Raw genomic sequence first — 26095 nt, 5'->3', positions numbered from 1 at the left:
TATCCACTGTCATATAAAGTGGATTTAATTTAGAGTTGTAGAAGGTAATTTACTCCTTATTTAAAATTTGTATGATCAGTGCTGCTATTTACGTGGTACTAGCGGAACATGATTTTTAATTTTTCATTACTGATGTGACTTTTTAAGTGAAATCATTTTCATTAAGTGAAACAAATGTAAACGCATAATGAATGTTATTAGGCTTGATTTAATATAATCCTTTGAAAGAACCTGTATGTCTTGATTGCTTGGTTCATATGTTGTTTTCAATTGGAAATATTTATGTTGAAATTAGAAAATAGGAATATATATGATTGTGTGGTTTTCTTTTGAAATTTCAATAAAGAAATGTAGTTATTGGTTTGATAAATAAAATTAATTGTCTTATTTTATTCCTCTATTTTCGCTGTAAGGACCTAGCTGAGTACACATGTGACAGAATGCTCTTGGAGTTCATTTCAGTTCAATTCGGAAATCTATAAGGGCACTATCAGTTCATTTACCAGTGAAGTATACTTTCCCTGTAACAAAGTGCCTTTTATGAAAAAAAAGACTCAATGAGTACACTTATTGAGTAAAATATTTTGTAAGGTGCACTTTCCTTGTGATGAAGTGCACTAATTTTACAAAAGCACACTCAACGAGTACACTTATTGAGTGTACTATTTTCAAAAGTGCACTTTCCCTATCATAAAGTGCACTAATTTTACAAAAGCACACTCAAAGAGTACACTTATTGAGTGCACTATTTTCAAAAGTGCACTTTCCCTATCATAAAGTGCACTAATTTTACAAAAGTGCACTCAACGAGTACACTCGGAGTGTACTTTACCCATTAAAGTGCACTTAAAGTGCACTTTATTTTCATAAGGGAAGATCTGTAACAAGAACTCCAAGGAGTACTAGTAGCACTGATTTCATATTCATTTTGGGATATGTTTTTGGGTATTTTGCATTTTTCAAAAAAAAAAATTTTGAAAAAGTGTTTCAATTATATTTTCATTTCGAATATATTTTTGGCACTTGAACTAAAGAATTTATTTTCAGAAATGTATTATTCCTCATTAAAATGTATTTTATTTATTCACAAAGTAACATTTTTAACGGATGAAGTTTAGGTATTGTACTGCATATTCTTCACTCCTACTATTCAGGTAACCTATAACGATTCAAAAGAAACTATAAACACAGGCAATTAGTTATGTTAATCAAACAATTCTTATTCCAATTAAAGATTCAAGTATAGACCTTTCTAATTCATTCAGGTAATTGTAAAATCAGTCCAGCCATTTAATTAAACATTTTGTAGACATGAATTTTACAAAGCCCCAAATTTAAACTAAGGGTGCCGGGCTGATGCCTAATTTCATGGTAAAATAAGTTTAAAACCGACTATAAACAATGCTGAAAAGAAAAGAAGTGAATTTTCTGAATCTCGGATGTAAATGAAAAAAACACGACATTTCATTCTCTAGCTGGAGATCATCGTCAGGCTACCTAACAGTGATCTCTAGAGTCCAAAACATTGTGTCTTGATTTTTATTTTCATTTATATTTTTATGGTCAGGTTGCGTTGTTTGATTTGCCCTTCATTTCCCCCGTTTTTTCTGTTATTTCACAAAATATAGCTTCTTAGTGTAAATCTTCCAATGCTTCAAGGCCCATAGGCCTCTTGTTGATTTAATGGTCCATTAAGTTATTTTATCGTAGTTTTGTGGAAGTTAGTTATGTGGAAGATGAGAAGGGTTTAACAATGGCGTAGTGATACATTCTCACTCATGTATAAAGTGTAGCCTACTTCGGATCAAGAAAGAATCCTTTATTAAAAACTTGCAAACTCATTGCAAACTCTCGCTGGAATTGCCACAAATCAGCCTATCATGGAGTAACACAACATCAGGTAGCGCATTGATTGTGCATGGAAACATTAAGTATATTTGCGTCAGAATGTCACCACATGAAGGGCAATTCACTGCAGATGTACATCAGGTAAAGACTGTGCTCAATTTCAGAGGAGTCAACTGTACACACTCTAGTACTGTGTGATAACGACAGCTATTCAAACATTAGTGATATCGGTCACTGCAAATGTGTTAGGGCAATAATTCCAAAATGCTTATCAGAAGCAAGCCTCCTGTTGGAAGTGTCATAGGGGTTAGAAACGTTTAAGAAATGTTTAACAGGATGACAAGGCTATTTATCTGGTCCAACTACCACAGGCATAGATGTGCATTAATCACTTCTGAAACATGCCACAATTTTACTTAGTTTAGATATGAAGATGTGCATTTTAAGCCCACTTGGGACTTTAATGTCTTGATATCTCGTTTATACATATCTATCTACCCTAGATGGCCGGCTGGCAGCCATTGTTGTTTGCCAAAATTAGCAATTTTTTCACATGTTAGAAGTTTTCAAGTGGAATTTTGAAGACGCTTTAATTAACTTTATCTTGATCTTTCATATGTATTTGTATTCCCCAAGGGCCTATCAGCATGAGAAAAATTGGGTCGATCAGACTCAAGATGGCCGTCCTGTGACCTTCGTGGCCAAAAATGTCAATTGTGGCCTGAAGTCCCGAGTCCTGTAGCTTCCTAATTGTTTGGATTTTAAATATTTACCTTGAAATATTCTGGTAAACTAATAGAATTACGAATCGTTTTAGGAATAGAACAGGTCCAGAAGTCTATACAGTGAATTGTCTAAAAGTATTAAATTAGTGCTAAAATTCTAAAATTGTATATCAAGATCGATTTCTGTGAAATCTTTAGTTGATATAGTTTTTGGGAGGAATATTTTTACCTTCACGACGTAGTCATGAAGGTTATAAGATGGTAGTGAATCGATGACGTCATTTTCGTGTCGCCGCTTATGACGTGTTGGCGGGAGTTCAAAGGAAGATTTGTCAAACGAATAAATACTTTAATCTAATTAATATAGAGTGTGGAATTTTGCTTTTTGGTTTACCTTTGTCAGCAGTATGAGGTTGGTATTGAGCCAATTCATGTAAAATCGCGGTACGTTTTTTTATGTGAGCATTTTTTTCATTGGTTCTCGGATTAAACGACATATAATCAATGCGATTGAAGACATGACGAACCTCCGTCGATGACATGGTCAACTTTGTTTAAATTCGACGAAAAACTGTTTCTGGCAGGAAAATTTTTTGCTCTTGCGTATAAAATTGCAATGACCTCGATAGGGAGGCGTCGACTCTACGAGCGAATGTGATTGGTTTTTTGGGATATACGGGAATTCCGGCACTACTAAAATAATTATAGGAAAGTCATTAATGGCGAACGTTTCATTGGACTAGGTGCCATATATGTGCAAATTTTAAATGCTCATTGCTGGTGAGAATATAATCATTTCACATATCGCCATAGGTATTATTTCATTTTAATACCCGGTGAATGTGTTGATTGAGATTGAAGTGAAGCGAACGTTTACTATACGTCAAGGCCTTCACGTGCGCCGGAGTGCTAACATTAGACTGTTGCGCACGCAAACACACGCTCATACAGACTTCTATATGGTGATGCTGTAACCCTGCTTGGCGCGCGTTCACGTTTGGTATGATAACAAGCTGAATAATCGTCGTAGCAGATGAGCACTGTGTTTTCTGTTTGATAGAATTTGTAATAAATTGTAATTTCTTGTGACCTGAAAATACTAAGCAGCAAACTATAGGCATAGGTCGAGGTCTGAATATTGAAGTGGTAAATTCCAGGATTTAAAACGATCTAATACTAGGCCCGGGATTTAGCTTCTGCGGCCATACATTGGAAAAGGTTTCGTTTCCAAGACTCAATATTCAGCCACTCTGTGATATGTGACATCATATGAATTTTATTTGAATATTTTTTCATATTGTGAAAAATATTTCTTTGAAAATGTAAATTAGTTTCCAATGCCGCGCCTACCAGTACCCTACGAAATTTTTTGATGTAGACCATAAACAAATGTTTATCTTTGGTCTTATTTTGCTAAAAAATAATTCTTTAAGAAAGATAAAATACAATATAAACTTCTAGAACTTTGAAGTTACGAATTAAAAAGATTTTTCAAGCAATGCTCTTACTCCAAACAACCTATAGCATGCAAGGTAAACCACACTTTGCCCATGGGCAATTCATTTTAAATATTTCCCTAAATTATTAAAAAATGCCGATAGTAAGACCGTGTGAAAGTTTTTATCGTTGAATGGACGAATCACGGCTGCAGAGTGCACCTGTGATAAGGCAGAAATAGTTCCATGTGAAGGCAAAGCTTTTAAACAATTAGACAGTTGGAGGTAGTTTATCAACTTTTTTCAACTAGTGCTGCTATTTTCCCAATCAAATTGCTAGATTTCGATCGTTTCTCATAAGTCAACACTTGTAATTCAAGTGTGATTTGATGTGTGCAGAGATACATAGTGACTAGCATATTGAATGGCTGCACCATATTTTAGCTGCTCATCGATCATTGAATAGTGGAATTATAGGGTGGAATTATCTTGATTGTATCCATACGAACTTTATTAAAGGTAAGTGTCAACAAATGGTCCATTACAGTCCCTCTAATTTATGTGGAGAGACGCTCTTATCCGGCAAAACCGTGGTCTGTTTCGTGTTTATCGTTGGCCTACGTGACTGACCTTGCTTGAGCATTCGCTGCCGGTGCGCCGCTTCAAAGTTATGAATATAGTATTATATAACTGATTGTTAATGACATTAAAACAAATAAACCTCTGAAGAAAGGTGCCTAGTGACATTTTACTGAAAAATTCTGGATTGATTCACCACATAGTTTTTTTATAGTGAGCATTTTAGTATATGAATCAATTAAGATGTTTGACAGACGCGGGTGCGGTTGTATCAGCTGTTGAAGACGTTCGATGTAAACAATAATTTTAACCACGTGCGCGATGAAAACAGGGACATCAAACTAAGAAGCACTGAATTTTTTGATAACATGTGATTTGAATAGGCGTTTGTGCTGGTTTTTCAATAAGTCGAATCTTCATTGACCCCTATTGCACAGGCCTAAGCTAGGCCCTCTGGAATTGAATTGAATTCAACACAGTAATTCCCCTGCAATTTGCGATGAATCTTTTTGAAAATAAGCTTGAAGATTGGGTCTGGCGAGATGTCCACCCCTATTGTAAAAAGTGTCATTGGTGATCAAATATGGCTGCCATTGGGGTGGCCATCTTGAATTTGTTTGCACGATGCAGCCGCAATTCTTGATGAATTTCCACAAAATTTGGTGTGAGGATCAGGGTAGGTAACCTGTCCATGCCTTTTGTATATGGAGGTCATCGGCTTTCAAATATGGCCGCCAGGTCAGCCATCTTGAATTTCTAACACGAAACGAACTGCAATTCTTGATGCATTTTCATGATACTAAGTGTAAGAATTTTGGTAGGTGAAATGTCTACCCTTATTGAAAATAGAGTTCAAGTTTGGCCACCAGGGTTGCCATCCATCTTGGATTTCTTTTCAGCACGATGCCTACACCAATTCTTGATGCATTTTTTCGTGTAGTGTGATCTTTGGGGTAGCTAAAATGGGCTTGTCTTTTCATGCATGTAAGGATAACAGAAAATGAACATTATCGCCACATAGCCTATACCATCTTAACTATTTTAAAACTTGTTACATCGTTAAAAATCTGTAAAAATTAGAATATTGAATCATTCTTCATCTACTTCGTCATGAAGGTATAGGCCCGTCGGCCTCTTGTTATTTGTACTACAGAAAATATCATTGACAATTCTGGGCAATTGACAATATCATTGACAATGCAGTCTGGGAAAAACAGCTTTTTTCAAATCGGATGGATGACCTTGATATACTAATTAGCCATGTGCTCAAACTGCAAATTCAATCAAATTTTATTCGGCAAAAATATCAGATCAAATTCAATTTTTATTGAACAAACAAAATATCAAATCCAATCCAATTTTGTTTTATTGAACAAATTTCAGAAAATTCAATTCTATTTTGCGCATTCAAATCAATAAGACCAAGGGAAAAAGATTTATCTGAGGTTCCTGCCAGCTCCAGTCCCAGCTCCAGCTGTCTGTGCTACTTATGAAAATACGATTGTACTGTTTAAATGATAGGCATTGACTTTGAGCTGGGAGTGTATTTTGATAAATATAACCCACAGAATACATCATTTGCCACTTTTCGGAAAGCTGACAGGCTGGCCATAGTGCCCTTGGGGCTCTTATTCCATGTTAAATTATGCATATTTTGTAACCACGATCGATTGCAAGGTTGTAGTTCTTGACATATTTTATGATTTTGCTGAGTTTCAAGGTCATTGGATATTGTATATGGTCATCAGGGGGCGTTGAATAGTAGGATAAACATGTTCTATAATTGTGGTGAGTTTCGGTATTGTTTTTTGGCTCATGTTAGCGAGCCTATGTCAATGGTCTGGCCAATCGATAATCATTCATATGCTTAATACACTGCGCTCAAAGCTATTGTTAGCACACTCAAACGCAATTTCAGTAGCCTGTTTTCTTTATGGTGCGCAAAGTTGAAAGCCGTGGGTTTCATTATTATATGAGAAATTAACCAAAAAGTGTCAAAAAATCGATTTATTCTAGCACGTTTTATTCATGCAGCATCTTTAATTGTCCAAAATAACACATGTGAAAATTCAATGCTATTTGCGTCGGAAGAACTTTATATCGCCAAGATTCGATGCTTTGTTCAGTAGTTATGGGCTTTCAAAGGAAAAACCCCTCCAAAATCTCAAGTTATGTATAATTTGTGTTGACCCAGTTCGAACTCCGTCATTACATCATCGCATTCGTTGAATATGTAAATGAGGTGGATCAGCAGGTGCTAAACAAAATGGCTGCACAATTGAAGAGGTTCATATTCATCATTTCTAGCGCGAATACTGATACTCAAGGCGTATGATATTTTTTTTAACGATTTATTGTGTGCGATATGTTCAATGATTCATCTAGTTTTGAAATCCCGTGCATAAGGTAACGTTGCATCAAGGTATCTGACAAAGTTCTGGTTTCAATTTGCGGAAATTTACTTCTGTGTTTGCCACACACGCCTGATTTACTGATGATACTGATCAATTGATAGCATTAAAAATTTTAAGATGAGTCTAATATAGTTACACGACTGGAATAATTGTTTTGTCATCATTAATGTAAGTCATTTTATCGACGTTCGCATTAACAATCCGTTTTGGAGACTGATTCTTTGTATTAGTTTGTTAATCGCGGCATAGTAGTGATGAGCGTTCGCGTGGAAAACAGTCGTGTACAGTGGCATAGGCAATATCGTATATATAAATTTTCTTATTTAATTTTCAATGAAATGAATTTTTTCCGTACTAGTAGCCTATTATAGGTGGTTTATGATGTGTCATGTAGAATACGTGACTCATTTTTGGTTTAAATTTGTCAGCGATATGATGTTGGCTTTGGGCCAATTCATGTAAAATCGTGGTACATTTTTTTTTATGTGAGCATTCGTTTCATTTGTTCTCGGCGTAAACATGACCTCGATTTGTGGGCGTTGTCTCTACGAGCGAATGGGATTGGCTGTTTTTGGGATATACGGGAAATCCCGGCGCTACTAAAATAATTATGGGAAAGCCATAGAATGGCGTACGTTTCATTGGACTAGGTGCCGTATACGAGCGAATTTCAAATGCTCATTGCTGGTAAGGATGTAATTATTTCAGACATCCGCCATAGGTATTGTTTCATTTTAATACCTGATGATTGTTTTGATTGACATTGAGGTGTAAGCGAATATTCACTTACACACAGCCTCCACGTGCGCGCTGAGTGCTACACCACACACACAAGCTCGTACAGTACACTACTACGGGTGATGCTGTAACGCGTGCACGTTCGACATGAAAATAGGCTGAATAATCGTAGCAGAAGATGAGCGCTGTGTTTTCTGTTCGATAGAATTTGTAATAAATTGTAATTTCTTGTGACCTGATAATACTAAGCAGCAAACTATAAAGTCTGTCAAGGTCTGAATATTGTAGTGGTAAATTCCAGGATTTAAAACGATCTAATAGCCAATTTCTTCTGTACGGGTATTTTAGCTTCCACGGCCAACATTGGAAGAGGTTTCCAAGACCCAATATTCAGCCACCCTCTGATATGTGACATCATATGAATTTTAGGCCATCCCAAAATAATGGTCTGTTTGCCGTAACCCGACCGACCTGACTTCAAAGGTACCGAGTGAAAACTTTTTTCTGGGATTTATTGAAATAAATTTTATTTTTGATAAAAACGGCCGACCGACTGACCCACTGCCAACGTATGAGCTACGTATGTTTGAATTCAAGTGTGCATCGTGTGAAAAACATGCCTTGAAATGTGGCCTAGTTTAAGTTTTCCAGGAAACTGGCAGTGTTCCAATAAGCTGCCATTCATTCTAATAGTGACTTTAGTTTAAAGCTGGTCACGTTAAAGCGTGCACATATTCAATGTACTGTGTCATTTTTGACACAGAGATGACGCTCTAGACGAAGTTATAATTTTAGAATAATTCTTGAATTCTACGCTATAAGACAAATTTCCCGTGCACAACGTTGATGATTTCTGGCGATATTGTTTCCATGTAAAAAAGCCCAAAGGTGAAAAATTGGGTTTTTTTGCCCAAAAATTTTGCAAAAAAAAAATTTCTACCTACCTACTGACTCATCCTGAGTTGAGTCGGTGTTACGGCAATTATTTTGGGATGGCCTTATTTGAATATTTTTTCATATTGTGAAACATATTTTTTTGAAAATATAAAATAGTTTCCCTGCCGCACCTACCTGTACCCTACAAAATTTTGGACGTGGACCGTAAACAAATGTATCTTTCTAGTCTTATTTGGCTACAAAATAATTCTTTAAAAAAGATAAGATACAGTATAAACTTGTGGAAATTTGAATTCACGAATTAAAAAGGTTTTTCAAGCAATGCACTTATTCCAAACAACATCTAGCTTTCAAGGTAAACCACACTTTGCCCATGGGCAATTTATTTACTTCACACTATGGTTTTGCGAGCCACTGGACCATTGGTCCTTTATTGTATTTGGTTACCAGAGGGCATTCATTGAATAGAAGAATAGTTTATTATTTCCATATTATACTTCCCAAGTGGGCATGGTGTCACGTACCAATGAGTCTTGGATATTTAATCTATTTACAGGTTTGAAATTGAATTTCACTGATACATGGGGAGACATGCATTACCTTGGTTTGACAGGATTGGAAGTAATTGGAAAAAATGGAATTAAATTGCCCTTGTCATTATCGCTGATTGATGCCAATCCATGTGATTTGACGCATTTACCGGGTTGTGAAGATGATGTCCGAACTCTAGATAAGTAAGTATTCTCTGCTCCTGTGCACATATAACTTCCCTACCGAAATGAAATTATTTTTTATGGACTTCTGCTTTAGCAAAGTCCATTTTGCTATCGCATCTGAAACTTTCTTTGGTACAAAACAACTTCCAAACGAGGCTAAGTTTCTTTTCGGAACATTCAAAACATGCTATGCAGAAATGAAATCTCTAACCCTATTGAATTTCATCGGAATCCGTTGCTTATTTTTGGCTTGCATTAGTGAGTCTATGTTAACGGTCTGGCCGATCAATAATCATTCCTATGCTTAATACTCTATACTCAAAGCCATTTTAGCGCAATCAAACGCAATTTCAGTAGCCTGTAATTTCACTACTAATGAGCGAATTGAGCTAATTAACCAAAAATATATTTAGGGTTTTCTGTTACTTCACAGAAAACCCTATTGATATTCGCATGTTTCTTATTATCATTATTTTATTCCACACTATTTTCACTAGATGAACTTAGGCTTTGTTACCTTGCCGCTGTTGCCGATACAATCCGTATGATATCCTTCAGCTCAATTTGACCTACAAATACTTCGTGCATACTTTAATGAATCAACGTTACCTCTTCTCGGGTCTTTACGGCTCTTTCGGGCCGTAAACATCGAAAATTTAGCCCCATACAACGAGGCGACATGTTATTCAGAATCGTCATCCGGAAATCCACTGCGGGCTGCTCATCAATTCGATTATCAATGCAAGTATAAATAAACAAATTCATTGCTGCAAAACTTCAAATTCAGGAGTGGTCTTCGTCATAACACTTTCCCGATCCACAGGATATGAACTACTCCAAATATCATAAGCACTGTTAAGCTGTAAAGATTTATGAATCACAGGTGTATTTACATCGCCGTTCTGTGGATCTGCTACGAGTTCTCCTCGTATAGTTCGCGTATAGTTCTCCTCATATATTTCAAATCGTATAGCAGAGCGGTCGCCGACTGTACTTGCACGGTCGGCTTCCCAACTCCGTTCACCGGGGAGGAACGCTAGTTCTCCGGCAGCAGTTTCCGGTCAATCACCGGTCACTGGTCGATCACCGGTTCAGCTGGTTCAGACTACAGGATCTGAACCGAGCGTGCAGCCGCTGTAGTTGAGCTACTGGCACAAGCCGGCCAGCACCAGTCCGGTCCGGTTCGGGCTCAATTCGGACTCTGATCTTAATGTTTTACGCGAAGTGTTAGCGGTTTCAAGAGAATAGGCTAGATTAGATATGCAATTATGGGGTGAATGTCGCCCCGGAACGTTTTGTTTCCCCCTCCAGAACGAGGTATGAAATCTGGAAAATATTTTAGTTCAACCTATCTGCCTATAGGCGCATTTCGCTCGAGGCATTATGCAACTCCAGGTGCTGTGGTTGATAGTCATAGCTGCCTGGATGCTGATGATACTTTGATCAGCCCGGATACTGGTTCAGCGCAGTCGGGTATTCGGTTGCCTAAGTCTGGTTTGGTGGCCATGACGTCAATCCTGGACAAACTTACCAGGTTTGGTACGTTTCAGGTTATGGCTCTTAAGGTATTGACGGGCGAGCTTCGCGAAACTTTCACCGCTGTCCATGGGGGCTCCGACCCAGAGTTAGTTGCCCTAAAACTATAGGGAATGGACCGGATTATCCGATCTATGGCTCGGTCTATTTCATCATTCCGTTATTTCATCATTCCGTTGTTGGTTCGGGGTCAGGCTAATCTTGTTTTAGCCTCCCGTCAGTCAGTTATGGACTCAAGTTCCAAAACTCGTTTACCAGATATGGCGTCCAATTCATTACTGAGAGCTCCATTGGGGACGTCTTCCGGTCTCTTCTCCGGGTGGTGTGCTTGTGTTTCCGCCGAGCTGAGGAAGATTTGGGAGGTCAATACCAAGTCCACCGTCCAAACTCTGTGGAAAAGCGTTCTGGTTCAGCACTAGCGGCGCAAGGCTCGGCACGGACTCAGGCGGCCTCAGATGCTGGTTTGAGAACTAGCTCACAGCTCCAACAATCGTGTCAAGCCTTGTCCGGTCATGACAGTTCCGATTCGTATCAGGGCAAGGGGAAGGCTCCGAGAAGGGGCTCTTCCTTTCGGAAAAACTTGAAATGAATTCTCTTGACCAGTGGGAGAGCAGCAGGCAGCCACACACTGGTTCGAAGACGGTTGGCCCTCCCGGGTCGTCTCATGTGGCTACCGTCTCCGTTTCCTAAAGCGACCCCGCCTGAGGAGGTCACCTCCCAACATGCGGCCAAAACCAGGTCAGGAGGCCTTAATCTCTCCGGCTCTCGAGGAATGGGCCGAGAAGGGAACGATTGGCCGAGAAGGGAGCGTTAGAACCAGTTTGCAATGAAACTTCTCCCGGCTGGTTTTCTCAAATATTCATGCTACCGAAGGCCACAGGGGGTCAACGGACAGTGATAGATCTGTCATCCCTCAATTGGCACCTAGACATTCCAAGGTTCCAGATGACCAAACCAAAAGACGTGATTCAAGGGCTCCGTCGGGTCAATGGGCAGCTTCATTGGACCTGAAAGATGCTTTTTTTAGGTTCCAATTCACCCAAAATCTCGGCAATTTCTCAGGATAAAGGCTGCCAGTTCCAGTTCAGGCCTCTTCCATTTTGCCTCAGTACAGCCCATGAGTTTTCACGAAGTTGGTCAAGTCCGTTCAGAAGGGACTTCAGTCCAGGGGTGTTCGACTGTTCATTTACCTCGTCAACTGGTTAATAGTCAGTCGCAAATGTCAAGAGGCAATGACCTCAGTTGTGGACTTAGTCCATCAGCTAGGGTAAACAGGGGAAAATACGTAAACAGGGGAAAATATCAGTTGACGCCGGCCCAACAGTTCACTTATCTCGGCATGGACTTCGATCTCCAAATCGGCAAAGTCTTTCCATCCATGGCTCGAGTAGCGTTAGTAACTTCAAGAAGCTGTAGCGTTAGTGTCCTCAACCCCGAGAACTGATGGTTACTGGTCACCACAACCCGGAGAACAGCTCGTTACTGGTCACGGCTTCTAGGCTCCATCAGCTCCATGGGTCTAGTGGTGCCCTTAGGCCGTCTCAGAAGCAGGCGCTTGCAACAATATTGGAAGGTCTTCTGGTCTCAGTTGAAGGGCAACTGGGAGACCTGGATTCCTGTACCTCCAACCGATCTATGTCCAGATCTTAATTGGTGGGCGACAACTACGAATCTTCGTCGTGGGATTTCATTGGCCCCGTTGGAGGCTCCAGTTCGTGTATTCATAAATTTCCTGGAAATGCTGGCCGTGTGAAAGTGAACTCTGAAGTTCTTTCGCTGGAGAGTGGAGGGCCATCATGTTTGGTTAGCCACGGACAATTCAACAGTGAACGCTAATCTTCAGAATCAAGGGGGCGCACACTCAGAAACCCTCACGGATCTGTCGGCCAAAATTCTCCTTTGGTGCCAGGCAAAGGGCGTTTCCCTGACTGTGGCGCCTTTAGCAGGGAAAAGGAACATGATGGCCGATGCTCTTTCTCGTCGAGGTCAGCTATTGCGATTGAATGGGTTCTCCACCAAGAAGTAGCCAATGGGGTTCGAGACATGTTGGACAATCCACTGCTGGACCTGTTTGCCACCCGGTTCAATCGGAGGTGTCCACTGTTTGTTTCCCCGTTTCCAGACACGGAGGCATGGGGGTCAACGCCTTCCCTCTGGATAGGTCGGGGATGCGTGCGTATGTATTCCCACCCACACCAGTCCTCCCATGCTTGCTGGATCAAATGGAGAGATCAGTCAATTGCAACATAGTTCTGGTAGCACCATGTTGGCTTGCGCAGAAATGGTTCCTTCTACTTCCCAACCTTTTGTGCGACAACCCCAGGATTCTTCCGAATTTCCCATCCATTCTGTCTCTTTCTGGAACTTTCGGCATCATCCCAACAGCCAGTGGTTAAATCTGCTTGCCTGGCCATTGTCCAGTGATCCTTGTCAGCTTCAGGCTTTTCGGAAGAGGCTGCCTCCTTTATCGCGGGATCTAAGCGGCCATCAAGTACCATTTACGACGCCAAATGGGGTCATTTTGCAGATTGGTGTGCTACAGGGGATATTGATCCATGCTCACACTCCGTAGCTCAATTGGCAGATTTTTTACTGCATCTATTTGTAGTAAAAGGTCTGCAGGTTATAACTATTAAAGGTTACCGCCCCCCGATTTCCCATACATTGCGTGCTTCTGGAAGGCCAAATGTAAAGGAGGATCATTGGATATCCCAGCAAGTTGCAGGGTTTTCTGTTTCCTGGCCTCGGGTATCGAGGATAGTTCCACCATGGGATCTGTCAATAATTTTGAAGAAGTTAATGGGGGCTCCAGTTGAACCTCTTTCAGCATCATTTGCAAATTTGCCAAAAAAAAGACTGTATTCTTGTTGTTCTTGGCTTGCTTGGCCCGTCGTTCTGAGATTCATGCACTTTCAGTTGACAAGGTCATATTGTCTTCGGGTCAGCAAGGAATTTGTTTTGCTGCAGCCTGCTTTCGAGTTTTTGGCAAAGAATCAACGGCCAGGCTCGGTCGGTCGTCAAATGGTGAATTGAAGCCCTAAAACATCGAGTGGAGCCTGGTCTTCCGGACAGGATGTTACGTGCTTGGGTAGGTGCTCTCTTTTTTCCCTCTTACCTTGCGTTTGAGCGGTGGTTTTTCTATCTACCTTTCCCACCATCCTTGTGCTAGGCTAGTCTAGCAAAAACCATAGGAATGGATACAGTACTCGACGGAAATATTAAAATTTGGAACTAAATTTTGTTTTTCCGAGTAGTACTCACCCTTTCCTATGGTGGGAATCCCGCCAACCTGCCCCGCAGAGCTGTATTTTTGGGTCTGCCATGGCGTAAAAAGATGGCGGATTTTGCCGGTGGCTAAATGCAATACAGCAGGGTCGGGTCGTAAAGAAGACCATTGGCAATCAATCCAAATTTAGAAAAAATTGGCATAAAAGGAAAGGGTAAGTACTACTCGGAAATACAAATTTTAGTTCCAAAAATTGTAATATTTACTAAATACCTGTATATAACATATTATCATCCATAAGCTGGACTCAAGCTTCATATTTGGATTCAGTGTTCCGATAATGCAGGTGAGGGAAGATTGTTTCTCCAGGGGCGGATCCAGACCGTATTAGCCGTATTGCCCAATACGGTCTAGAATTTTTAAGTGCCCTTCGAAATTTCACCGGCAATATTTTTGACGGCATTATTTCAGCAACCGCTAATTCTGTGTCCTTAATCCGGGCATAATTATAAAATTAATTGGTAAATACTGCTGCTGAGAAAGTGATGAGAGATAATCATATTTGATATACCCGGTAAGGCCTTTAATCATGATAAATTAAAAAGGGCACTTTCCTTTTTCAAGGGGCACTCATGCTTTAGATGAGGGCACCTCGTCCTTGCCTTTTCAGGGAGGTCTAAAGGGGCACCCGTACTTTAGAAGAGGGCACTATACGCGGAGAATGTTGAAAAAAGGGCACTTTGCTTTTTCAAGGGGCACGCTCAGGCTTTAATCCATGGTGAATGCTGAAGAAAAAGGCACTTTTTTGCCTAATTTTTCAAATTTTAGGGGCACTTTTGGTTTGGAATACGGCACACGACATACGGATAAATGTGAAGACGAGGCAATTTTTGCCGATTGTTAACAATGAAGGGGCACTTAGCCGTATTCTGTATAATTGTTAAGGAGCACATTTAAAGGTTATAGGGGCACTAGGGAAAATATAAAAACCAATGCCAGTAATTTTCATGGGTGTTGAAGTTGGCGACAACCATTCTTTCATGGGTTCGCCAGCTTCATTTGTTGAAATCTTGTCTCGGATTCGTTTATTCTGGATTGCTCTGCTAGTCTCTAGAAGCCCTCTAAAAGCCTTTAAATGGTACCATATTTTCAAAATTTTCTGGGGCATGGCCAGACCCCCCCCCCCCACGAAAGACTTCGGCGCTCGCATTGACCTGGATACTGGGTGTGCCCTAAGATCAGAAAGTGCCCTTAAATTTCTTTCCAATACTGTCTACCCATCCCCCTGGATCCGCCCCTGATCTCAGCTGCTTGAAGTGTTTATTAAGTTGTACCAGATGCTTTGTGTTAGGCCCACGTGCTTTGTGTTTCAAACAAACACAGTAAAATTGTTGTGTTTATTTACGGACACATTGATTGAACTTCAAACAAAATTTGTACTACGAGACACATAGTATAAAAGATTGGTTTCTTCATCCGAAAATCAAATTGAATTTACAAACCGAATACACCATGAGACCTAACCCTGTAGGAATGTGAAGGTGTAGGAATAGGATGTTTAAGATGGTTAAAGGGCAATACGCCTAAGCCTCCTCTGTCCAGAGGTCTACGTATATATGTAGGCCTACAAGGCCTACACGCATATGTAGGCCTACATTGGTTAAAATGAAGATTTTTTTTTAAAGCTGTTAGCATTCGTCTGAGGAGGCAGCTTCATAAACCAGAGATTTCATTTGAGTTTTTTCATCATTAATGAAACTGGTATTTTAAAAATTCCTAATGACTTTAGTTACTATGGAGCCCTGGATGATAAGATCTCTTTATCATTTGAACATCTTTTTCGTTCGAACAAATTTTTTGCCAGAAAAAAATGTTTTTCGTTCGAACTGAAAAAAAATTTTATTCGATCGAACAAAATTGATTTGTTTCGAAGGAAACTTTTTTTTGGGAAAATTCGAAATGTTTTTCATTCAAACTAAATGCATGTTGTTCGATCGAAAAGAATTGTTTTCATTCGAACTATTGTTCGACCAAAATTAGTTTCGCTCAACAAATTTTTTGTCAGAACGAAAAGTTTTCTCGGCCACAGCCTTCAAAGAGTAACTTAAGCAATAACCCATTCTTCATCCGTACATATTACCGATCCACAGAATATTCACTACTTTATATTTTAAAAGCAATGTCAAGCTGTAAACATCAATGAATCGACGTGTATTTCTACATCGTTGTGCCGGGGATCTGCTGCGAGTGTCTCCTCGCCATGAGAATGAAATCAAGTACAAATAAATTCATTACTCCCACTGATTTGGCCGGGAGCTTCAAACAGTTAGTTGAACAATATCATATTTGTGCCCCCAGCTCAACTTAAGTTGAGAGGGGCATATAGATTTACCCCTGCCTGAGTACGCCGCCGCCTCAAGCACCAAGGGGCTGACATGAAAAGCGACATTAACAGCCTAGAGGCCGCAATTGGTGACCGATTCATTTCAAACTTGGTACCATGTTGGATATTACCTGGGCCAGAACCCTATTTAAAATTGGGTCGATTCGATTCAAATAATGGCCACCAGGGGGCCGACATAAAAAATAATGTTAACAGTCTAGAGGCCGTAATTATTGACCGTTTTTTATGCCCCTGGCTCAACTTAAGTTGAGAGGGGGCATATAGATTTACCTCTGTCTGAATATGTCGCCACCGCTGAATGTGACGTTAACTTCCTAGAGGCCGCAATTGTTGACCGATTGTTTTCAAACTTGGTACACAAGTAGGATAACACTTGGACCAGAACCCTATTTAACATTGGGTTGATTCGATTCAAATTCTGGCAACCAGGGGGCCGACTCGAAAAACAACGTTAACAGGCTAAAAGCCGCAATTGCTGACCCACTCATTTTAAATTTGGTACACAAGTAGGATAACGCTTGGGCCAAAAGCCTGATAAAATTGGGTTGATTCGATTCAAATTCTGGCAACCAGGGTGCCAACATGAACAACGATGTTAACAGCCTAGAGGCTGCAATTGGTGACCGATTCATTTCAAACTAGGTACACAAGTAGGGTATCACGTCGCCCCGAATCCAATTTAAAATTGGGTCAATTTGATTCGAATAATTCCCACCAGGGGGCCGACATGAAAAACTCCATTAATAGCCTAGTGGCAGGAATTGTTGACCGATTAACTTCAAACTTGGTACACAAGTAGGATATCCCTTGCGTGAGAACCCTATTTAAAATCGGGTCGTTTTCAAATTATTACTAGAGGCTGCAATTGTTGACCAATTCAAATTATGGCCATAAGGGGAAAACATCCTAGAGGCTGCAACTGTGGATGAATTATTTACACTTTGTACACATGTTCTCTAATATCATTCTTATAAAGATAATTGTGGCCATGATATTTCTAACGCATTTACCATAAACCCTGTAACTTCGCGTTGCAGTGGATTTCAGGCCGGAGGCATTCGAGGCTTTGCCTCATCCTAGTTTTCTTTTTTCTTACCAAATTTACCGTATATTTACTACGATTAATCATAAGTGTACCGCTGAGACAAAATAACATAGCGTTTCGTTCCAACAAAGTATATTGTTCAATCGAACAGAATTGTTTTCATTCGAACAAAATGTTCTTGTCAGAAAATTAAGTTTTTCGTTCAAACAAGTATATTAGTCGATCGAAGCATCTTTCATTCCAAAGAAAAAATTGTTTGTGGAACCAAATACTCATTTCGTGATAATGAGTTATCTTCCATCGAACAAAGTATTCTTCACACTGGAACAAAAAGGTATAATATGAACCTGGGTTTTCCTTGTATCCAATATTATGCCTTTTTCAGGTTGAAGCTCATCTTCCATGTTTCTGACCATGAACAGAACACAGCTTGTTTGGGTCGTTTTGGAAATTTACTCGGTCCTTTACATTTTAGATTACTCTCTATATCACTCATCAGGACAGTGAAGAGGAGACCACTTATGATACTACCTTGCGTGACTCGAGTTAGACCTACTTATTTCCAAGATTAGATTATTCCGTTGATTTCAGCCTCATGTTTTCATTCGGAGCCATTTAAGCGACCTATCATGGATACCGTTTCCTAATAGCTTGTGTAGTGATCGCTGAAGTAGTACCTTATCAAATGCTTTTTCGGAAAACCATAAAGACCAATTAAGGCCTAACAGTCAATTTGCAAGAGTCAAATATCCAACTTGTCCAGTCATCCATGGTTTCAAGCAGGCCTAAATGACGGTTTGAAGACCTTCCTTTTATAAAACCGTATTGACCGTTGAACAGGACTCTAAATTCCTTTCATTTTCAATAGCATGGTGCCGCTGCATCAGCATACATGCAATCATGGTAGACACAGTATCCAGACAAGATCAAGAATACAAACAAGGCTATGCAGAAAAACCCATTAACGCTGCTTTGGAGTTATATTCATTATTAGGGTTTTCTGTTACATCACAGAAAACCTTATTGATATTCACGTGATTATTATTATTACTTGACAACTTCATCAAAACTGGTATTTTGGACGTAGTAATGGAAGATTCTGATGATAATTCGGTTATTGGGATGAATCTGATGACAATGCTTTATCATGGATGGCCCGAAAATCCGGATGACCTTGGGGTCAGACCCTGAAGGTAACCCCCTATGATCGCAAACTTGGTATCATTCGAAATGATCATGTGAAAAGAGCTTTCATAAGATACATACAATATGGGGTTATCCCTCATATCTACTGAGTTATAAAGTTTTCCCCTTGCAAGGTCCAAATCAGTCATAGGCCGAAAAATACTTGCCGGTTAAAGGGTTAAAAACATGGTCAACTACCAAGAAAAATATCTGTTTTTGCTAAACAAGATCATTTATGCATACGTTACATTTAAACCACATACAAGAAGAGAGATACTAAAAACATGTCGCCCGATTGACATCAAAAATTAAGATCAGACCAATAAGCACCAATATCTGTAACCAAAGATATTCTGATTGCCGTTATGACGATGATTCTGTAGCTTTGCATTTTATCGGATTTGATACGGTTTGATCCATGAATCTAAACGCTTCCGGATCGTACCCATGCGACGGACTCATCATAAATGCAATCAGGAATACATTAACATTTGTAAAGTACGGGGATTCCACGTGTCAGTGAAGAATACGTACAAAACGGATTCAATAGTGTGGACATCTCACATCCGTGCGGTTACAATTTGGATACTATGTCTAAATAACCGCATGCGGATTTAAGACGGATCTGCCGTCCTTCCTGATATCCGATATGTTTCTGTAACAAATCCGATTTGCGGATATGATATCTTTTCACGCAGTGTATCGGCCAAACCCTAAAGATTTATAGGTCTATAGCCATTTTCCCAATTTGACTTCTACGGGGGGCTAAACAGTTCATGCTTGTTCAAATTTAATCTCTATGGACGTGGTACAGGTGGCGCTTTGAAAATTTTTAAACCACTACTAGTCTTACAATGATTATCCGTTCTTGAAGAAACTTTGTATGTAGATACTTTGGGCAAAGAATTAAGAGGTTATAGAGGAATTTTCCCATTTTAATCTGTAAGGGGGAACTGTGCAGGTGGCACTTGTAGAATATTTAAATTGCTACTTGTCCTTCAATCATTATCCGATCTTGACGATCAATCACTCATTACAGCTGGAATGTTCAAGGATGATTATTATTTGTTTATTTTACGTTATGTATCGTTAAAAACAAAATCTATAATGGGCTTCACTTGATCCTTAAGAAATTTTTTCATTTCAGATTAATCGATGGGCATAACATAACAACGTCTGATGATCACATGTGGCTTATTCCATATACAAAAGGCTCGCATCATTTTGTTGATATAAATTTTGGAAAACTAGTTTGTATTAGTGGTATTCGCATATGGAATTACAATAAAAGTGCTGAAGATTCATACAGAGGGGTAAGTCCTAGCTGTGCAGCACAGGCCTATGAGGGAACTAACGGCATATTATTAAATAATGTAAAAAATACCTTGTGTTTGGCTTATGTGTAAGGTTTATCTTGCGTTTTGTTCATACTCGAAATACTCGAGAAATTGAATCCGGAGGATGTTCATTTCTGTTCAGTATTTCGAGTACTTAGGTGTCTGGTTTATCATAAGCTATTGAGTTCGAATCCCACTATAGCCATTTTTGTGTAGCATACGAAAAAACCCAGTCAACATTTTAGCATGCCCGACGTCCAAATAAAGTCGGCAAGATTGTCGGCCCTTAGTCGGTGTCGTAGTCGTCCCACCGTCGGGATGGCTCGTGGGGAAGTGGTCGGCCCGAATTCAGTTTTCGTCACTTTGCCGACGTTTTGCCCACTGCCTAATAGTATGTCTGTCAGTTCTCCGACCGTTTGCCAACCTCACCCGACCCTTTTTTGACCATACCATGTCCATATTTGTCTATTCCCCAACCATTTGCCAACCTCATCTAACCCTTTTCTGACCATACCCCGTCTATATTTGTCGATTCCCCGACTGTTTGCCAACCTCATCCAACCGTTTTCTGACCAAACCCCGTCCATATTTGTCGATTCCCCGACTGTTTGGCAATGTCATCCAGGAACTGAGTTTGAGGAACCTCTTCCATAAGATACCTGAGACAACTAAAGAGAATTACATGTACAAGTTCTTTTCCTTTAGTTGCAAAACAAAAATCAATACATAATTTTAAACAGTTTACATAGATTTTGAGATAAACTATAAAAGTAATAAAATAGAAATTTACCGTCACCATTTTTCAACTTGATAACTCGCCGATCATATAGTATTTATATAATACCAAGTCGTTTGAAAAGCATTTCTTCGATTGATAACAACGATTTTGAACTATCTTTAAAACATTATTAACAAATAAACAAAGCAATATCTGTATGATTAATGCCTGAATGATGTGCACAGTTAGATGACTCATTTAAGTGTTTTTTAAGAATTTTAGAAAAATCCACATTCCTTTTTCTAATAAGTATCACATAATACAAAAATAAATCCTTTCATACTACATAGATAATGGTAAGATCTGTATGAAAGCGGGGGACACACATATCAATTGTTATGTATACAGGTTTCAACTGCTGTTTAATTCTTTGCCAAAACTACAGAATTATAAGGATTTTAGCGTGTTTAAGCCAAAGTTTGATGCATCCCCAATTCCCTCATTCACCGCTCAATCATTGATGGAGTCTTTTATGAGAAGGGATCATCCGTACAGCTTCTAAAAATGTCACCAGTAAATTAGTCCTGACTGGATATCATCGAGTGAAGCTTCGGGAAGTGATATCACACTCTTCGACGTTGTACTGTTGTAGAACATGCCCCAACATCCTTTCCTCACGAAATTTCTCGATTGCAGTGACAAGCCTAAAAGAAAAATAAACTGGTTAGATTGTATTTTCTCATTTTCAGTCCAACACAACAGCGTAGGCAGCAGCCTAGTACTAGCTCAAAATACCCTAAAAACTGATGATGTATCCATGATATCAGCTATTAAACCTGAGTCAATCAATTTGTAATCATTACAACATAATAGTTCTAATAACCTAATCATTTTAAGTGTTATTTTAGCAATAAAATGCATTGAATTTGATTTCGCTTCAAATAGGCCTAAAAATTGAAGCAACTCAGCCGCAAATATCAAATACCATGTAAATACAATAACACTTACCGAATGTAACACTTGTAATTACACTTGTTACAACTAGAAGACTGATGAATAGCGATTTTGATAACAAAGAATACGAACAAAAGAACGAACAGAATGGAACCAAAATGGCGGCGGAAGATCTACGCACCACGCCAGCCTCATTAAAAACAAAACTTTCAATTTTTTATTCAGTTTAACAACCCTTGTTAATAACATATAATCAAACATATATGTGTATCATTGATTAATAACTGAGGTATTGATATCGTCCTTATTTAAATAATTCTCAAATGGGGTGAAAGAGGGCACCACCATCTTGGTCAGCATAAGGTTAACGGGCCAACGTTGGACCGACGACGAAAAGATGACCTTATCAAAGATTAATGATTTTGAAACAAAACTACGCTATACATATACCTACATAATATTTACTATCATATATTATGCTTATCATATATTATTATGCGAATGCATCAGAAATAAGTATTTGCCCGGCCGGGGTCGGCGTCGAAACGTCGGCCCGACGGCGAAGCCGACTCCTTGCCGATCCACGTCCAAATGCCGTCTTCGTCTGTCCCAATGCCGACGTCGGGCCGACTAGAAATGTTAACTGGGAAGTACCAGGGCGGATACAGGCGGCTTGAGTGCTGATGGATTACGGTTTCAGTAAACATGTGCAATGAAATAAATTTTTTTGTTATTTGAGTGTTTACGCAATTGTTTATTTGTTTAGTGTAAATTAGAATTATTAGTAGAAATAAGAAAATTATCAATTGTCAGTTTTGAACCTGATGTGAATGGCACGTTAACATAAAGGTCAAGGGTCATGCGGGCCCTAGGTAGTCTGATTGCATCCCGCGATTGCTACTGGATTGTTTGTGTAGTGTGTAGGAAATTAGGTTACATAGCCATATTTGTGACTTTTTTGAAGACAATATTAGAGACAAATGAAGAAATCCCACACTTTGAATTTGAAATTATACTATCAAATTTATTATTACGAAACCACAACGTTTCGGCTGTTGACTAACAGCCATCATCAGGTGGAATGACCAGAAAAACAAGTTACAAAGCATATAAACTCACAGGATCTAAAATAAAAGCAGTGTGTCAAAACTTAAGATAAACAGACCAAGCAATAAAACATCAAGGGGTACCGTGGAAACCACAGCAATTCTAAACAGTTCAGAGTAAAAACAAATTATGTAACTAAGTGAAGTGGACTGAAGAGGGTGGCGATAACAGAGTGACACATAGTGACATCAACCCAAATCTAATAAAGAGTTGATGTGTCTGGATAATAATTGGTTATGGGGAGAAAAACCAGTATTTAAATTAGTAGATAAATTGGATTTCGAAAGTTTACATATAAGGGCTAATTCCACTATGTGTCTCTTATGAATATCTTTACAAGGATAAATAAGTTTCGAATTCTGCAAGTCAAATTGGTGATTGGTTGTAAAGACATGATTCGCTATTCCACTCTCAGGCTTTTGGTTGCGGATATCTATTTTGTGCTCTTTAATAGGCTGACTGAGATTACGTCCCGTTTTGCCGATGTACATCATATTACAGTCTTTACATGGTATCTTATAGACCCCAGACTCAATTAGCTCACTGTTGGGTTTATTTTTGGTTAAAACATTAGTGAGTTTGTTATTATACTGAAAGACTAATCTAGTGTCGATGGTGCTTAATGTGGATTTAAAGCGTTCCAAAGTAGGTAAATACGGGATTATAATATTCTTTTGAGCTCTGCGTTTTGTGGTCAGGTCGTTATGTCCAAAGTGAGAAATTCGGGCTTTGAAATAAGCTTTGTTCAAAATTTTGTCTGGATAGGCTAGTTTCTTGAGAGCAGTTCTTATATGTTTGATTTCTTTATCTAAAAACATTTGATCACAAATACGTAGAGCTCGAAGAAATAATCCTTGGGCTATTCCAATTTTGATGTTCAAAGGAGTAAATGAGAAAAAATGAAGATAAGCTTCAGCGTTAGTCGGTTTTCTATATACAGAGAATTTCAAATTTGTTTTGAAATTATGAATGAGTACATAAATTTGATAGTATAATTTCAAATTCGAAGTGTGGGATTTCTTCATTTATCTACAGTTTACACGGATTATAGTGTTTATTCGACAACTAATATTAGAGACCTCTTGAGTCACCGGTCTGGGTTTTAAAGTAACTGCATCAAAAGTTCCGATATAGGTACTGTTAATATAACCTTAGACTATTATGTGGATGATTTATATAAGTGTGAATCATTTGGGATTAAACGCTCACCGCACATGTTTGAAAATGAGCTTAATATTCACAAACGTGGTTTAATCAGGTGAAAAAGCGGGTGCATACCAATGTGTAAAGTCAGTGAACTGTTATTGACTGGCAACATCAAAATAATATTAAATCAATCAGTTTTAATTCTAAACAAGTTGACCATACCTGATAGAGATATTTGTTTAATGCAAGATCAATCTCTGATCCTTGGCAATCAAGGATTCCACTAATGGAAGTCGGGTTTAGTGAATGGGTTTTGGCAGGTGATATGTATGTCCATATCATAAATGTAGGTGTCCCATCATCAAATATGGCAGCCAGGGCAGCAATCTTGAATTTTTCTGTTCACGCAGCCAACAATTCTTAAAGGAATTTTCTGTTAACTCATGGTGGCGCAAATTTTGACCACTGGATATACACAAATGATATTTTGTCAGTAGGAGGGAAACATGTGTTGGAATTCATATGGCAAGTTCTGTCCATCAGCTTGAAAGTGCTGGGAGAAACTGTGCAAAATTTCAAAGAATTTTTCCCCATTCTACTAATCAATACTTCAGAAGGGCATCACTTGGAAATCCCTCTAGAATAAGGGGTTTCCTAGTGACATCATTATCAAGAAGTGTTTTACCCTGTACTTGTGACTCATAGGGAAAAACCCATTACCATGTATGTCGTCAAAGTTGAACATGCTTAGTAAGATGTACTCAAACTAGACCCATGGTCCTTTGTAGTAATTTGAAACTTAGTGGGAGAACTGGGACACGTGAGACCCAGCTAACACAAAACGTTCCCGAAACGTTTCACTTCGGTTTCGGTTTGGTTTTGTTACTTTCAAACATTTTAGAAACATTTTTAAATCGTATTGAAATTATAGCTTTCCGTTTAAATGATACATATCTTTACAAAAATCGCGATTACACATTTTTTTGCATTCTGATGTCATTTTTCACCAGAAACTTCGCATTTGAAAATATAAAGTTTTAACCATTCAGAAACGTTTTTAAAAAATAATTTAAGAAGCTTATTATCAAACGTTCAAGGAACGTTTCCTTACTCCAATACAGAATCATTATTCAATACTTGTTAAAGCAGATGTATAACTTATTATGAATATTATTCTGAGAAAAACATCGATGTACAATGTATTCCTAGATTCGGAAAAAAAACACTTTTAAAAAGTTGATATTTAAGTTGAATGATAGTGGCTTCGTGGGGGAGAGTGTATTGCAGGGGGTATTTTAGGCCTAAGGCTTAAAGGCCGAGGAGCAGTATAAAAGCCCAATCAATGTCAAAGATGGCAGTACCCATGAAGCAATAGTGCAGTGGAGAGCTCCAACGATTGAAACTGGAATTCTCCTATTTTCTCTGTCAGTTATCCGATTTGGATCCTCCTTTTTGTCAGACATATGTATTAATGTGTAATATATTCATTTCTGCAGTCAAAAATGTGTTTTGGGCCCTCCTCTTCGAGAAATTAAGCTTTTTAGCTGGTATTTCCTTCAAAATTTGAATCTTTGAATGACATAGAGGGAGGAGTTATCCAGTGAATTAGTGAAGCTCACAGAGCACAGTAACAGTAATTTGATACGTATAGTCATCAGTATACATAAACAAAACATAGCCTCATTCATAGTACCAAAATTTGGCAACATCAAAACTTTTTCTATGGTCAATGGATCAGTCTGAAATTTCTTACACTTGTTTAGCTATCTACCATCAATGTTGTGTCCAAATTTCATCGAAATCGGATGAAAATTAATGATTTTCAAAAAATTTGAAATGTCTCTAAAATCTTTAATCTTGGCCCTATCTCTACAAAAAATAAGCTCTAGCATCAGATTTTCATTCCCACTATGACTATATTATTTAAAATTAGTTTAGAACTTGATACGAAAACTTTTATGAATTTGTCAAATTCAACTGTGTGTGACCTGCTTTTCTGTTGTGAGCCAACCTCGCTCACTCTAAACATTATAAACAAGGTACTGTAGTTAGTGGGACTGCCGATCTCAAGTGTTTGCCACCCG

At 38.8% G+C, this 26095-nt stretch overlaps 1 protein-coding gene across 5 annotated transcripts in view; it reads left to right on the top strand.

The window, feature by feature from the left end:
* LOC141903821 (katanin-interacting protein-like) overlaps positions 1 to 26095 on the top strand; it is a 382582-nt gene that overhangs the window by 307295 nt on the left and 49192 nt on the right. For all 5 annotated transcript variants that reach the window (XM_074792155.1, XM_074792154.1, XM_074792152.1 and 2 more), the window contains 2 exons: positions 9194 to 9371; positions 19897 to 20062. In XM_074792155.1, the coding sequence (XP_074648256.1) occupies positions 9194 to 9371; positions 19897 to 20062 (344 nt within the window). The remainder of the gene's footprint in view (positions 1 to 9193; positions 9372 to 19896; positions 20063 to 26095) is intronic.

The sequence above is a fragment of the Tubulanus polymorphus genome, chromosome 4 (assembly GCF_964204645.1).
Source record: "Tubulanus polymorphus chromosome 4, tnTubPoly1.2, whole genome shotgun sequence".
In the NCBI taxonomy this organism is placed as follows: Eukaryota; Metazoa; Nemertea; class Palaeonemertea; order Tubulaniformes; family Tubulanidae; genus Tubulanus; species Tubulanus polymorphus.
Note: the sequence above shows the minus strand (reverse complement) of the source record. Positions and strands in the feature narration are given on the sequence as shown.